Consider the following 14900-nt stretch of genomic DNA (forward strand, 5'->3'; position numbering starts at 1 on the left):
GCGCTTATCAATAAAATGGCTCTTCAGCACCATTGAAAATTCCAGGGTGAATTTTATTACCAATACTTTATTCAAAATGAGTGGAATTAGGATCTAAAAAATAGCTGAATTTGTATTAGAGCCTAAAGTTATCTGTATTAGCACCTTGGAGAATTTCCAACTGATTACACTGAATATCAATGTCACCTTCAAGAACTCAATGACTACAACATAGGTGCATAGAATGCAAGCACTTCAGTGCAGTGGGCTACCACTGGACATCTGTTGATGGGGTCTCTTCAAATAAAAATGATTAATGATGAGTCATAAATGCTTGTATTTTATAGATAAAACCCTACCCTCTCAAGTTCTTGGTTCCTCACGTTTCGTAAAATGACTCGACAATAGTTGCAGTATTCATCAGCAAGGAAGGCCATCTAGGAAGAATATGGAAAATTATTTCAGCTTGTGGGCCATTTCAGAAATGAACTGATCCTCACAGACTTTTCTGAAGCTCTCAGAGGCCGCTCTTGTCGCAGTTCTCAAATGACAATAGCTGGGCTCTTCACTTGGGCTATAGCATATTTTTTGTTTGTTTCTATAAATGAATGCAGACCTTATAGGCAGATAGTTCATGTAGCTTTCATTTCAATGTCATAACTCACACTTGCAGATTTATTCTACCACTACAAAGGCCAACAAATGTTGACAGGTTTTTTTCTAAACTTCAATTTTCCCCCTCCATAATTCCCCAGCCCTAATTTCTAGGAAATCCATGTATCTGTTCCTTTCGTTGTCTTGGGCAAGAGGCAGTCTCAGGAGGAGCCTTGCCGTAGGATGCGATAGGAACCCTAAACTTTATGAGCACCATCAAGCCAGGGAAGGTTGTTGGTCCTCATATGTCCGGCAAAGGCAAACATTATTCCATGTGACACAACTATGATCACAGGCAGAAAAGGAAGCTATTTACTGCCCTAAGCATCACACAGCATGAAAGGTTAATCGTCCCATGAGTGCAAACCTACCACATTACAAGAGTATTTCTTTGCTAGCTCTTGCTCCAAAAATGGACATCTCCTGAATTCAGACAAAGGGGATCCAACTGGGTCTCTCTTCATCGGTGAATGATCTTCACACTAAAAATCATTTGTGCAATGGATTATGTCTTTAAAATAAAATACTTTTTTGGCATATAAATCATCTTATGATCACGCTACTCTAAGTTAATATGGTAGTAACCTTTTAGCCACACCTCTGCACACATTACTGATTCCAGCAGCTTTCCTCTCATCTTTTATTCCAAATGCTGCTAATTTTTGTCTATAATTCTATGAACGATGGCCATCAGGGAAGGGACAGGATTTAATATATTACCAAATGTATCTCTCTTGGGATCATCTATTTATAAGTCCTCTGTAGCAATGTACAATAAGACTATTACCTATGAATTATGTAATATCACAAATACACTTCTACAACCCTTGTTCATGTAATTGTTCCTCCTTGAAATAAAATCACACCCTGTTTGGGTCATCCTGCCTATATCATAACGGTTGGTTGTACGAGAACTCTCAGGGCCATTGCCAACAAGGAAAATGAGGAGCATGGACTTTCCTTTAGAAGAACCAATTACAGGCCCCGGCAGTGGCTCATGCCCTACAATCCCAGCACTTTGGGAGGCAGAGGCGGGTGGATCACTTGAAGTCAGTAGTTCAAGACCAGCCTAGCCAACACAGTGAAACCCCGTCTCTACTAAAAATACAAAAATTAGCCAGGCGTGGTGGCGGGCACCTGTAATTCCCAGCTATTCAGGAGGCTGAAGCGGGAGAATTGCTTGAGCCCGGGAGGTGGAGGCTGCAGTGAGCCAAGATCGTGCCACTGCACTCCAGCCTGGGCGACAAAGAGCAAAACTCTATCTCAAAAAAAAAAAAAAAAAAAAAAAAAAAAAAAAAAAAAAAAAACCAATTATAGGATGGGAAGGAGGAAGAAAGGTGGCATGGCAGAAAGCAAGTGCGACATTCCTTCCTGCCTCCCTGTGTCACTCATGCTGCTGTGCCCTCCGGGCACGGGGAGGCATGAGGGCTCCTCCTGGTCTGAATAAAGGGTATCCATTTTATTTGAAATGATTTCATCAGCGTTGTCATAGACTGCTTTTGAATAATTTCCTTTACAATAAAGTAGGATGAAAGAATTCCTCCAAGACAAAAATTGAGCTGCCAACCCTGCTACGCCAGACTGTGACTTTTCATTTTCTCTCCAACTTATGACCCGCTCTCTGACCCTACAGTTCCAAGGTCAGCATTCCATCCTTAGCCTGCCCAGTCCTTATGCACACTAAGCCTCACTAAGCTACTCACTTATAGAATTGCTTTTGTGGGTTTTGGTACGTTTCTGTCTATAAGACATCTGACGGCAGGGCAGCTTCTCTGATCACCTGTGCCCACCCTTTAGAGGAGGAGTGAGCTCAGCCACCATCACACACAGTGCTGCACACACCGGAAAACACGCACCACTGTGTCTTCCTCCTCTCCGATGCCCTAGTATATACCAGTACTTCACTGAGGATCACGGAAGTTTAGACAGCATGCTCAACTGTCCTCTCGGTGCCCTCAAGTCTGTCCTTCATAACTCTGTTGTGATTCTGAACCTCTTTGAGAATCTGATGAAAGCAACTGACTCTCTCCCTGGAGAAAATGCATACTATGCACACAATATTATGGAGATGCCACGTTAAAACTTCTCCTGTTAATACTGTTGGAATGATGTAGGGGTATATAGATGTCTAAACAAACACATAAAGCAGGAACACAGAGGGGAGAGCTCAAAGGGGTCTCTCCATTGGGTGCTGTCTAAGCCTCATTCACACCACATTTTAGAATATTGGCTTTATTCGGAGTCATCAGAAGATGGGTCTTCTTGACATTTATGCAGCCAATAGACACATGAAAAAATGCTCGTCATCACTGGCCATCAGCAAAATGCAAATCAAAACCACAATGAGATACTATCTCACACCAGTTAGAATGGTAATCATTAAAAAGTCAGGAAACAACAGGTGCTGGAGAGGATGTGGAGAAATAGGAATGCTTTTACGCTGTTGGTGGGAGTGTAAACTAGTTCAACCACTGTGGAAGACAGTGTGGCGATTCCTCAAGGATCTAGAACTAGAAATACCATCTGACCCAGCCATCCCATTACTGGGTATAAACCCAAAGGATTATACATCATGCTGCTATAAAGACACATGCACACGTATGTTTAATGAGGCACTATTCACAATAGCAAAGACTTGGAACCAACCCATATGACCATCAATGATAGACTGGATTAAGAAAATGTGGCACATATATACTATGGAACACTATGCAGCCATGAAAAAGGATGAGTTCATGTCCTTTGTAGCGATATGGATGAAGCTGGAAGCCATCATTCTGAGCAAACTATCGCAAGGACAGAAAACCAAACACTGCATGTTCTCACTCATAGGTGGGAACTGAACAATGAGAACACCTGGACACGGGGCAGGGAACATCACACACTGGGGCCTGTTGGGGTGGGGGACTGGGGGAGTGATAGCATTAGGAGAAATACCTAATGTAAACGACAAGTTGATGGGTGCGGCAAACCAACACGGCACATGTATACATATGTAACAAACCTGCACGCTGTGCACATGTACCCTAGAACTTAAAAGTATAATAAAAAATAATAATTTGAAACAGAAAAAAAAAAAGATGGGTCTTCTCATATATGGGTATGGGTGATGCTCAAGTTGATCATACAGAAGGATGGAGCTATTCCGTGAAGCTCATTGGCCTGATCATAGGTGCTTCTGTTAGAGAACTGAGGAATCCTCAATTTCAACTCTGGGTTAACCTCTCATAGTTGGGGTCTTGCAAGACCCCAACTACATCCATATTTTTCAGTGCACTCACACTCTGACCTCCTGGTTATGTCAATGTTCTCTGAGTGTTACTGCTGGTATTCCCAAAGCAGCATTCTCAAACACATCAGAATCCCTTGGGGCACTTGAGATCCATGTTCCTAGGCCTGTGGTGAGTCTCATGAGACGAGAACTCCAGATGTATAACCAGCCTCCCTACTGAGCCTTCTGCATGCCCAGGCTGAGAACTGCAGCCTTAGGCAGACACTTCTTTGTCGAATGCTACAGAAATCTCTACATTTCACCATGTCACATACAACACAGTTTCACCTGTTCAGAAGAAAACATCTGACAATGTACTGTTAAGATATTCAAGAAACGATTACAGGGAGAATATAAAAGTGTTTTATTACACAACATAATAAAGAGCAAATTCATGATTTCCTGAAGTCAATTCCCTGAGGTCTCTTCCTCCACAGACATTACTTATAGGCATAATCCTTTCATTAAACACTGTGAAAAGAATTGGTCTTTCACAAACAGTATTTTTAAAATCATAAATTGAAATATTTCTTTACAACATAAACAACCAGAAACCTAAAGTAAAAGTAGAGTACAGAGCCACTAAAGTGTGGACCCCTGCAGAAGATTCTCTGCAGCAGAAGGCGTTCAGGAAGCATGCTGACGAATTCCAGTGTGGAAACAACTTAACGAAGCAAAGAAGGGGATGCAGAGAAGTTGATCCGTGGGTACAGACAGACAGTCAGAAGAAATGAGACCTAGGCTTTGAGCAATCAGTAGGGTTACTACAGTTCACAAAAACCTATTTGATATTTTCAAATACCCAGACGAGAATCATTTGGCTGCCCCAGATAAAGAAAAGATACCTGTTTAAGGCAATAGCTATCCCAATTACACTGATTTGATCTTTATACAGTACACAAATGTATCAAAATATCACGTGTATCCAGAAAACATATACATCTATTGTATATCAGTCTTTAAAAATCCACCCACTTTTAAATAAATAATGTGCTGAGTGTGGTGGCTCAAGCTTGCAATCCCAGAACTTTTGGAGGCTGAGGCAGGAGGATTGCCTGGGTCCAGGAGTTCATCACCTGCATGGGCAACATAGTAAGAGCCTACAGAAAAATTAAAACAAAACAATAAAAACAAAAACAAAAACAACCCATTTCTGGGCATGGTGACATACACCTGTAGTCCTAGCTACTCAGGAGGCTGAGGTGAGAGGATGGCTTAAGCCTAGAAGTTGGAGGCTCCAGTGAGCTGGGATCGTGCCACTGCACTCCAGCCTGGGCAAAAGAGCAAGACCTTGTCTCTAAAAAGCAAAATAAATAAATAAATACTGCATAATGACAAATATGTATCCAAAAAAAAGCTATATCTGAAAAATGACAAAGAAAAAAATGAGACCAGGCACGGTGGCTCAAGCCTGTAATTCCAGCACTTTGGGAGGCCAAGACGGGCGGATCACGAGGTCAGGAGATCGAGACCATCCTGGCTAACACGGTGAAACCCCGTCTCTACTAAAAAATACAAAAAACTAGCCGGGCGAGGTGGTGGGCGCCTGTAGTCCCAGCTACTCGGGAGGCTGAGGCAGGAGAACGGCATGAACCCGGGAGGCGGAGCTTGCAGTGAGCTGAGATCCAGCCACTGTACTCCAGCCTGGGTGACAGAGTGAGACTCCATCTCCAAAAGAAAAAAAAGAAAAAAATGAGAAATTCTACGTAGATTCTTTAGGTATATTAAATGCAGTTTGAGATTTTCGATAGACTCAAGAAATCTCATTAGAGATACATGCTACCATTCAGGTACTCATTCTTTGGTGAGCACGCGCTAGGTGTCAGCCCCTGGGAGTCTGATGTGCGATGCCTTCCCACCATCACCTGCTCCACCAGGCACCATCTACCTCCCCTGGGTTACTCCATCAATTCTCCTGAACGCCTTTGATCCTTCCTGCATCCTTGAAGACACTGTTCCCAGAATTATTGCCCCCAAAGCAAATGTATCCTGTTACTCTCCTTCTGAAAATGCCTCAATGGTGCCCCATGGTCTCCCGGGTCAAATCCAAGTTCTCTGCCTAGCATCAACAAGCTCTGTGCCATCTGGTCCTCTCCACCTACCTCGCCCAGTGCACTGCTCCCCAGCATATGCACGCTGGGTTCCACACACGTTTGTCATCACCTCCTGGCTCCAATGCAGGCTACACCCTCAAAATGAACACCCTCGTGAGAGAGGAGCCAGCGACCCCCTCCAGGACAAGCTCAAGGGCAGAATCAGGCCTCTCCACCCCAAAAGTGTCCATGTCCTAATCCCTGGAACCTATGACTATGTTCCCTTGCATGGCAAAACGGACCTTATAGATGTGATTCAGGTTAAGGACCTTGAGACGGGAGGTTTTCCTGCCTTATCCAAGTGGCCTCATGTCATCATAAAGGTACTTTAGAGAGAGCGACCTTTCCCAGCTGCAGGGAGCCAGAGAGACTGCAGTGTGAGAAGGATTCAGCCTGCCTTTGCTGGCTTTGAAGATGGGGCTTGCCATGTTGGCCGGGCTGGTCTCGAACTCCCAAGGAATGGGAGTGACATCCAGAAGCTGGAAAAGGGAAGGAATGGATTCTTCTCTAGAATGCCCAGAAGGAACACAGCTCTGCCAACACATTGATCTTAGTCTGGTGAGAATGGTGTTGGCATTACGACTTCCAGGGCTGTATGGTAATAAATTTGTGTTGTTTTAAGTCACTGAGTTTGTGCTAATTTGTCACAGCAACAGTAGGAACCGCACTCTTCAGTGCAGTGCTCCCTACTCACTCTTGCTCCCCATAACCCCTCTCCCCCACCCCAATTTGGAGTTCCCAAACCACCCATGGCCTGAACTGCCCATTCGACATGATACCCATTGTTCCACGTCTAGCTTAGCTTCCCAACTACAAAACTGTGTTCTACTTAAGTAGAGGGGCTTTGTTTGTTTTTAGCTGTTCTTTCACAACCTATTCAGCCCTCATGAAGGCTGGTCACAAAACACGTTTATAAAAGGTTATCTGTTCAATGACACTTGTCAACAAGACAGTATCTGTTATGGACAGAATGTTGGTATCCTGCCCAGGTCATATGTTAAAACCCTAATCCCGGCTAGGCGTGGTGGCTCACTCCCGTAATCCCAGCACTTTGGGAGGCTGAGGGGGGCAGATCGCTTGAGACCAGGAGTTCGAGACCAGCCTGGCCAACTTGTGAAACCCTGTCTCTACGAAAAATATAAAAATTAGCCGGTGTGGTGGCAGGCACCTGTAATCCCAACTACTTGGGAGGCTGAGGCACGATAATCGCTTGAACCAGCTGGGGCAACAGAATGAGATATCATCTCAAAACGACGACGACGACAACAAAAAAACCCCAATCCCAAAGTGATGGTATTTGGAGGTGGGGCCTTTGGGTGTAATTAGGTCACAAAAGTGGAGGTCTCATGAATGAGATTAGTGCTTGTTCCCTGTCTTTCCGCCACGTGAGACACAATGAGAAGTCGTCTGCAACTTGAAAGAGGGCCCTCCCGTAACCTGGCCACGCTGGCACCTGGGACTTCCAACCTCTGGAACTGTGAGAAATAAATGTTTGTTGTGGAAGCCATCCTGTCAATGGCAATTTGCAGCCTGCACTAAGACAGTATCCAAGTACTATCATCCTGTTTTGGCCCACTAAAATAAAATCAACTCATGATGTCATACATTAGTTATTCATAGTTCTGGTGTCCTAATTCAACGAGCTGTAACTGTAATAGGGAGACACTTCAGATACCAACAGCCTATATATCCTTTTTAATTTTAGCTGAAGAAACACAGTTAAGCAGGGAATGTGCAGCCAAACAGTAGGTTCCTTAAGGACAGAGACTACGTCTGTCTTGGCACAGTGTATGGAAAGTGGTGGGCACTGAACATTCATGGTCAGATGGGTGAACGGTTAGGGGCCACCCGGAGTAAGAACATTACACACAGAAAAATAGCTGGATCAGATTAAGCAATCACTGGTATTGCTGGGTCTAGGTCTATTATAGTAAATCTATTTGATTCAACACTCACCGTTGCTTCCTGTTGGATAATGCTGTTATAATTAGTAGATTTTTCAAAGGCGATGGCATCTCCACTGTGAAGGAACAGAAAACAGAGAAGTAATTTTAGCAAGACACCTGTCTCTGAGCAGAAGCATAAGTTTCTTTTGCAGCAAGGTTATCTGTTTAGGGGTATAACTTTTATTGAAAACCCTTCTGCCATGTTTCTATCCACAAATGGTAATGATCGCAAGCTTGGGGCTTTAAAAAATCCATTTCCGTAACTGGGACAACCACTCATTTCTTTTTAAAGGTTTACTCCTTTCAGAAGCAAGAATATGGTATCGTCATGGGTAGAATTCACTCCTGTGGGAAAAGAAAAACCATCATGAACGTGAAATCTTGTTACTTTTTGATTTTGGTGCATTTTAAATGATCGATACGGAAATCATAATATCCTCTGAGTTGATGGGTGTAGAAGAACACCTTTACAGAACAAAGAAACTGGTAATTAATAATAGAGATGTAAATTTCATTTCACCATGCCCCTTGGATTCATATATGATAATGGAGAAGTTTATACATAATAGAGAACAGACTCAGTCCTATCTATGCAGTACAGCACATTTTTTCTTTAATCATGGGCATTCGAGAAACTCTGAGCCCAGTTCACTTGCACCAGGGAATGTCCATTCTCAAGATGCCAGAGGTGGTGGTGTTCCCTCCCACTTCCCCGCCACTCAGTCCCAGAGTTGTGGCCGAGCCAAGGGCAGACATGACTTTGGTGGGACTGTCTACTCCAAGTCAACACACATCCTCCTGCCTGATGGTTTCAGCTCTACCTGAACATAAAAAAGAGAAGAGGAAGCCAGCAGCCTCTTGCTGTGCTTCTGGAAGCTAGGCAACGGTCGTCCAGGTGAGGAGAACGTGGGAGGAGGTGGAAGTCAGAGGGGAGGTAGAGGAAAATGGCTTTCTTTCCACATAGGATGGTTACATGTCCTCCGCAGCCTCTTGAAAGCCCCTGGGGTTCTCTTCTGAAGGTTCGGGTCAGTCCATTCTCCAAACCAAGTCACAGAAAACTGGGCAGAATGCTTGATACCCATCTGCTAAACGTTTCCACATAATGTTCTATTCCAAAACGGGGCACACCGATTCAGGGTCAGCACACAAACCCACTAGAAAGGCACTCTTCATCTTTTCATAACAGTTGTTATCAAAATAGAAATTTTACCTTGGACTTTCCAGTGGCTGCAGGACACAGCATCTGTTCAACCTGAAAGGGTATATGGATAAGCCCTGCACATGCACATAGGGTGATGGGCAACACTAGAGGAGCCAAAGGCAAAGAATTTGGAGTGTCTTAGGAATTCCATTTGTCGTGTATTATGGACTGAGATGCCTTCTCCCCCAATTCCTGTGTTGAAGCCCTAGCCCTCAATGGGACTGTATTTGTAAATAAGATTATTAAGGAGATAATTAAGGTTAAATGAGGTCCTAATAATAGGGCCTTAATCCAATCCAGGACTGGTGTCCTTATAAGAAGACAACAGAGAACTTGCTCTTTCTCTCTCCATGTGAATAAAGAAAAGGAACATGTGAAGACACAGCAAGAAGGCGGCTGACTGCAAGCCAGGAAGAGAGCCCTCACCAGAAACCAAACTTTGGGGTACCTTGATCTTGGACTTCCAGCCTCTAGAACTGTGAGAAAATAAATTTCTGTTGCTTAAACCACCCAGTTGGTAGTATTTTGTTATGACAGCCCAAAAGAATGCATCATATCTCAATGATATCTTGGGTAGGTGTGACAATTATGCAGTTTCTTCAGGTAAAATTTATAAACAGCCCATTGCCACAGATACTGGGACATTATAGCAACAAAAACAACAAATAATAAATCAAACTTAGAATACAGACTAGAATGAAATAAGAAGAAAATATCAGAAGTGAAATTTCACTAAATAAAGTGCTCATAGAAAAGAAATTTAATCAGGAAAATATGGTCATCACTCTTTAGAGATGTTTAAAAATTACTTGTGAGACTTTCTTCAACTAAACTGGAGGAACGCAATTTCTCCCCAATTCCACATTGTGTCAGCATGCTACTCCTAATACATTTTCTTTGGAAAATGAATGCAAGACCACAAAATGAACGCACTGAGCTCCATCCATTCATCCATCCATCCAACCAACAATCCATCCATCCATCATCAATCCATTTCTCATTCATTCATCAGTGCCTACTGAAAGCCAGGCATTGTGCCAGGCCTTGGTGCATATAGCTGTGATTTAGGGAGACAAGGTCTGTTTTCACAGAGATTATAGCCTATGGGGGAAGAAAAATGTTACACAAATAATCACAAAGATGTTGAGTGAGGGTTATGACAGCTGAAGTGTTGGGTGCTAGGAAAACATACATCAGGGGGCCATCCAATTCTCTTGCTAGTCCAACAATGCACATCTCTTGTCAACTGGCAGCTTGATGAGCTCTGAAGACCTGCATATGTAATCAGTTAGCCTGATCTGGTTGGTGTTCATCACATCACCATATTAAACAATTTTGAACAGTGACATTGATCCTCATAGGGCATTCCTATAGCTACTCAGAAACAGGTATTTCAAAGCTAGAATGTCTGGTTTCAGACTTAAAGGAATGACAAGGAAAACTCTCAACTTTTCATCACTCAACCCTCTCCCTCTACTCTGACTCTGGGAGCTTTGGACTAATGAATAACGCTCATTACGACTGAGAATGTTCTCAATTATTTTGAGTTCTTAAATGATACTCCCAAGTTTCTGCCTCCGTTCAATGCAGAATATGGGCTTAATTCAACAGCAATCGAAAGGAAGGAGGCATCACCCTCCTCATCTTTACAGGGAAGCCTGAAGGGACCTGCCTGCCATGCAGGGGCCCGTGTATAGCAGGAATCCTCACTGGGAGAGGTATGTTACTTTTTAGCATTTAATTGGGAGACTTTATGCATTAACCTAACGGTGAGAAAGAGAAAATATTTCAACCTCGTGGAGAGATGGGGTCATCTATGAAAAAGTTCCCATCTCTACCTGACTGGACAGACATTCGTCTGTTCAAATGAATGACAAGGCTGTCTCTTTCCACCTCTAGAATGCCCTAATTTAACAGACTGGCTCACAAGACAGGTCAACATGTAGGTTTAATGAGATCATATTTATTTTCTAAACTAGTTTCTGAGGCCTCTGCAAACAAAGAACCACAAAAATATTCAAGTGATGGGGGATTTGGAGGCAATAACATAGTTGGGCTACAAGGCAGGTAAGCAGAGAGTCACTGAGACCAGCAAGGTGGGGATTCATGAGGGTCCAAGGTCAGGTCACCAGCACCCTGAGGATGTGGCAGATTCAGAGGAGGGAACACTGCAGGCACGGCTGTGCTAGGCTAGAAAGGGAGGCTGTGGTAGACCAGCACTCCACCAGGGTGCAGTTCTCCATATGCGGCCACCACTCAAGAGGAGGCACAGGGAGCGTGAGGCCAGAGCAGGCCTGGAGGTGGCCATTTCAGACAGAAGCCCTGAGTGCCCACCGGGACAGCTTTGTGTCTTTGGGCTCACTGCCCCTTGCGTCATTTCCAGAGTGGGGCTCTGAGTCAGGCCTTTGGGACATTTATCAGGCTGTGATCAAAAGCATAGTCATTGCTAAAACACAGCGCCAAGGAAACCACACACAACATCTAGGGCTGGCCTCTTTGTGAAGGGCGGGCTTCCAGTCCGAAAGACATCTTCACCTGCTCTCTGAGGCCTGTGATGTTCTAGCAGTGCCAAATCACCGAGTCAGAGGAAAACAACAGAGCACAAGGCAGATCGTGACACGGGAGTGAGTCCCAGGCCAGTCCTTGGATCATTTGCATTCCTCGGGAGCTGCCCCCCTTAGTGACTGCTCCTCAGGGCCCAAGCCAACCCCTGCCTAGGATGTTAGGATTTAATAACCGCTGGGGGGAAAGGCAGGGTCAGCTGGGGATGGAGGGAGGAAAGCCCAGATGGGGAAGACCAGGGAGGGAGGAGGGCTGAGAATTCCCACAGCACAATGGAACAGGCCTCCTTGTTCAGCTCTGCAGCTAGCTGGCTGTATTGCTTTAAGCAAGTCACATGAAGCGCCAGGGCCTCAATTTTGCAAGCTGTAAAGGGAGGGACTGGGATTTGGTGATCGCCCCCCACCAAGACCTTCTCCAGCTCTCACTGGAACACAGGGACTCGGAGGTCCCCCAGGTCTTACATAATGGTCTGAAGTTTCCTTCTGGGCTTCATGCAGGGACAATGGAGGAGGGCCTGGTTTCTTCTGGGCACCGGCAAATTGTCCACTTCACTCAGTACAGTGAAGACACAGACTGAGAACCTCATTTTACTTTAATTTTTATGATCAATTTGTCTAAAAAAGTCAGGCATAGAGAGGACTGAGACACTATTATATGGCACATAACTCATCTTGTTTCTTTAATTTTTCCCATAAAGTCTTTCAAATGTAGTGTTAGCTTAATATGCTTTTTGACATTAACTTTTTTTAGTCTAACTACAATTTGCATTCACATTCTCAGGTTTTGACATCATTTGTCATTAGCCCAGACTTTCATTGACATCATTTTGGCATCATAACTTGCCCTCGCAAATCACTCCAACCAGTGGTGAAACAACTTGAAGCAATTACAAAGGTAAGAGGATAAAAATGTAACAAAACCTAATTCATGTACCATACTTGTTCTGTGTCAGATTTCAGAGCAAAGGTGCTTCATCTTCCAATCATTAAAGGCTCTCATCATTAATTCTTCCTCAAAGCACATGAAGTAATTATTTTTGTTTTGATTAAGATATCTTTGACTTGATGAATATTTTTACATACGTTAAAACAGTAAATATGTACATTCACATTGAGACATGTCATTATGATTTTGAAAAACTAATATAATTTTGATTATACTAATAACATTAATCATTAAAATACACTCAGCACTTACTCATCCTAAATGTTTTACCTTAGTTCTCATGAACACCTATTAGGAAGGTAGATAAGAATTATCCCCAAATTGCAGATGAAGGACAAACAGAATTCACAGAGCTGGAGACCTAGCTCTGACTTCTGAGTAGATTATCTATCCTGCAATTCTGTCTTTTAAGATAGAATCACGTGTGTGACAAAAAAAAAAAAAAAAAGTACACAAGATGCAAAAAGTGGGATATCAATTTGTTGAAACTGCAAATTTAACAAGAACAATCTTGCTTTAAAATCTGTTCTTCTGTGTGCTGTGGTTTAGTCGTTTGCTGCATTGGGGCCATTACTGTTATATTACTTAACTGTATGCTGACCGATTCGATTTTACGAACAGCTTCATTGCAAAATGATGACCAAAGGGGAGACCTGTGGAAGGGTGGGAAGCGTAAAACATCCACGTTCACCTTCTTGAGGCAAAACTCAGCCCCTGGGGGGTCGAGTTTCACTGGCAGACAGCAAATAACACGTTGCATTGCACGGGCGTCTGTCTGTTGGACATGGGCAAGTGAGCGATGCTGTGAACAAATGATATAGTTCCTGATGTGAGAGGCATTCAGAGCAGCACGTCCTTTTCAAACGTTTCCCAAGCAAGTAAGGGTGCAGTCTAGGCTGTTATTCTCCACACATGTATTTTAAACTGCCAGACAACAACCAGGTAATACATATTTTTTAACATTAGCAAGTTCTAACCAGCCTTGAAAACCATAGGGTGGACAAGGCCAAAAAGCGGGTTGCAACTTGGACACCTGAGAGGGAGGCCCTCTGGGGCTCATCGAAGGCCTTGTGGGGTGCCCTGGCCCCAGGAAGACTCAGCCCCCACTCTCAGCCCCTCCAGGGGCCTTGGCTGCACACACAGAAGGAAAACAGGCTCCTGCTTGGGGCTGGAGAGACCCCTCTGAAAGAACCACTGGTGTCTGACATCACCAGGCTGTGGTGCCCACCGCTGCTGGCTCCCTGTGAACCGGCTCGCCCTCAGCGCGGTGCAGCCTGGAAGACGAACCTCTCCCTCTTCTGCTCCATCGCAGGCATGGCCAGCTGTGGACCCGCGGCCCTGCATTCCCCAGGCTCAGGCCCGCCAGGCAGCCCCCTGAGCTCATGGCTGGCAAAAGAACAAAGGCGTGGAAGAACAAAGACCAAAGTTGAAGGCACAGTTTTAGAAGCTTTTTAAAGGCCTTTAATAAGCTGAGTTGAAAAAGCTGACATGGTGAGAGAGAAGTGTGTGTGTGTTTCGGGAGGGGTGAGGGCGAGGCTTAGTTTCCACATATCCCCAAGGGAAACCTGAGGCTCCCAATGGCTGATTGCAGACTTTACATGACACAGAATGGGGATTCATGTTTGGAAAATGACAACAAATTTATCCTTGAAACAAAACCCAGGGATTTTGCCTAAGAGGTAGAGAATAAAGGTTAATTACACAGAGCTGTTTCTCCAGATGTGATATAATGCACGCACATATACACACGTACACACACACACGTGCATACACACATACACACACACAATCTCCACTTCCCTGTTCCCCTAGACAATAATAAAGTATTTTATACTTTGGCCTGGATTTTTCCATGAATTTCTAGGTCAGCAATTATACCGAGGTCCAAGCCTCAATCTGGTTGCCAACTAAACGGGATTGGAATCTGGGGAGGCCATCCTGCCCTGACTACGGAGGAGGAAGGGAGGGGGAAGGTGCTGGACTTTGTGAGGTGGTCTTGTTCATATGGCACACATTGCACATTTATGGTCATTTTCATTTAAAAAAATAGCCTCAGGCTGTTCATTTGTTTTAAAAATCAAATCTTGACCTCTCCTTGGTGAGGATGGATGCCGCTGCCTCTGCATTTTTCAGCATGATTCACCACAACCCCCATCCCAGCCCAGTGAAGACACACGTCCCCCACCTGGGGCTCAGCCACCTGTCCAGGTGTCCAGTTCAGTGGACCACCAGCACCCCTGCTGCATCTG

The 14900-nt window shown here is 44.2% G+C and overlaps 1 protein-coding gene across 9 annotated transcripts in view; it reads right to left on the reverse strand.

The window, feature by feature from the left end:
- RFX8 (regulatory factor X8) overlaps nucleotides 1–14900 on the reverse strand; it is a 77948-nt gene that overhangs the window by 24339 nt on the left and 38709 nt on the right. For 6 of the 9 annotated variants that reach the window (XM_073023251.1, XM_038004224.2, XM_038004227.2 and 3 more), the window contains 3 exons: nucleotides 7954–8017; nucleotides 1005–1115; nucleotides 339–416 (listed from right to left, as the gene is read on the reverse strand). In XM_073023251.1, coding sequence (XP_072879352.1) covers nucleotides 339–416; nucleotides 1005–1115; nucleotides 7954–8017 — 253 coding nt within the window. The remainder of the gene's footprint in view (nucleotides 1–338; nucleotides 417–1004; nucleotides 1116–7953; nucleotides 8018–14900) is intronic. The other 3 variants (XM_038004229.2, XM_038004226.2, XM_038004225.2) reach the window with 1 other exon arrangement.

Source organism: Chlorocebus sabaeus, chromosome 14 (assembly GCF_047675955.1).
Source record: "Chlorocebus sabaeus isolate Y175 chromosome 14, mChlSab1.0.hap1, whole genome shotgun sequence".
NCBI lineage: Eukaryota > Metazoa > Chordata > Mammalia > Primates > Cercopithecidae > Chlorocebus > Chlorocebus sabaeus.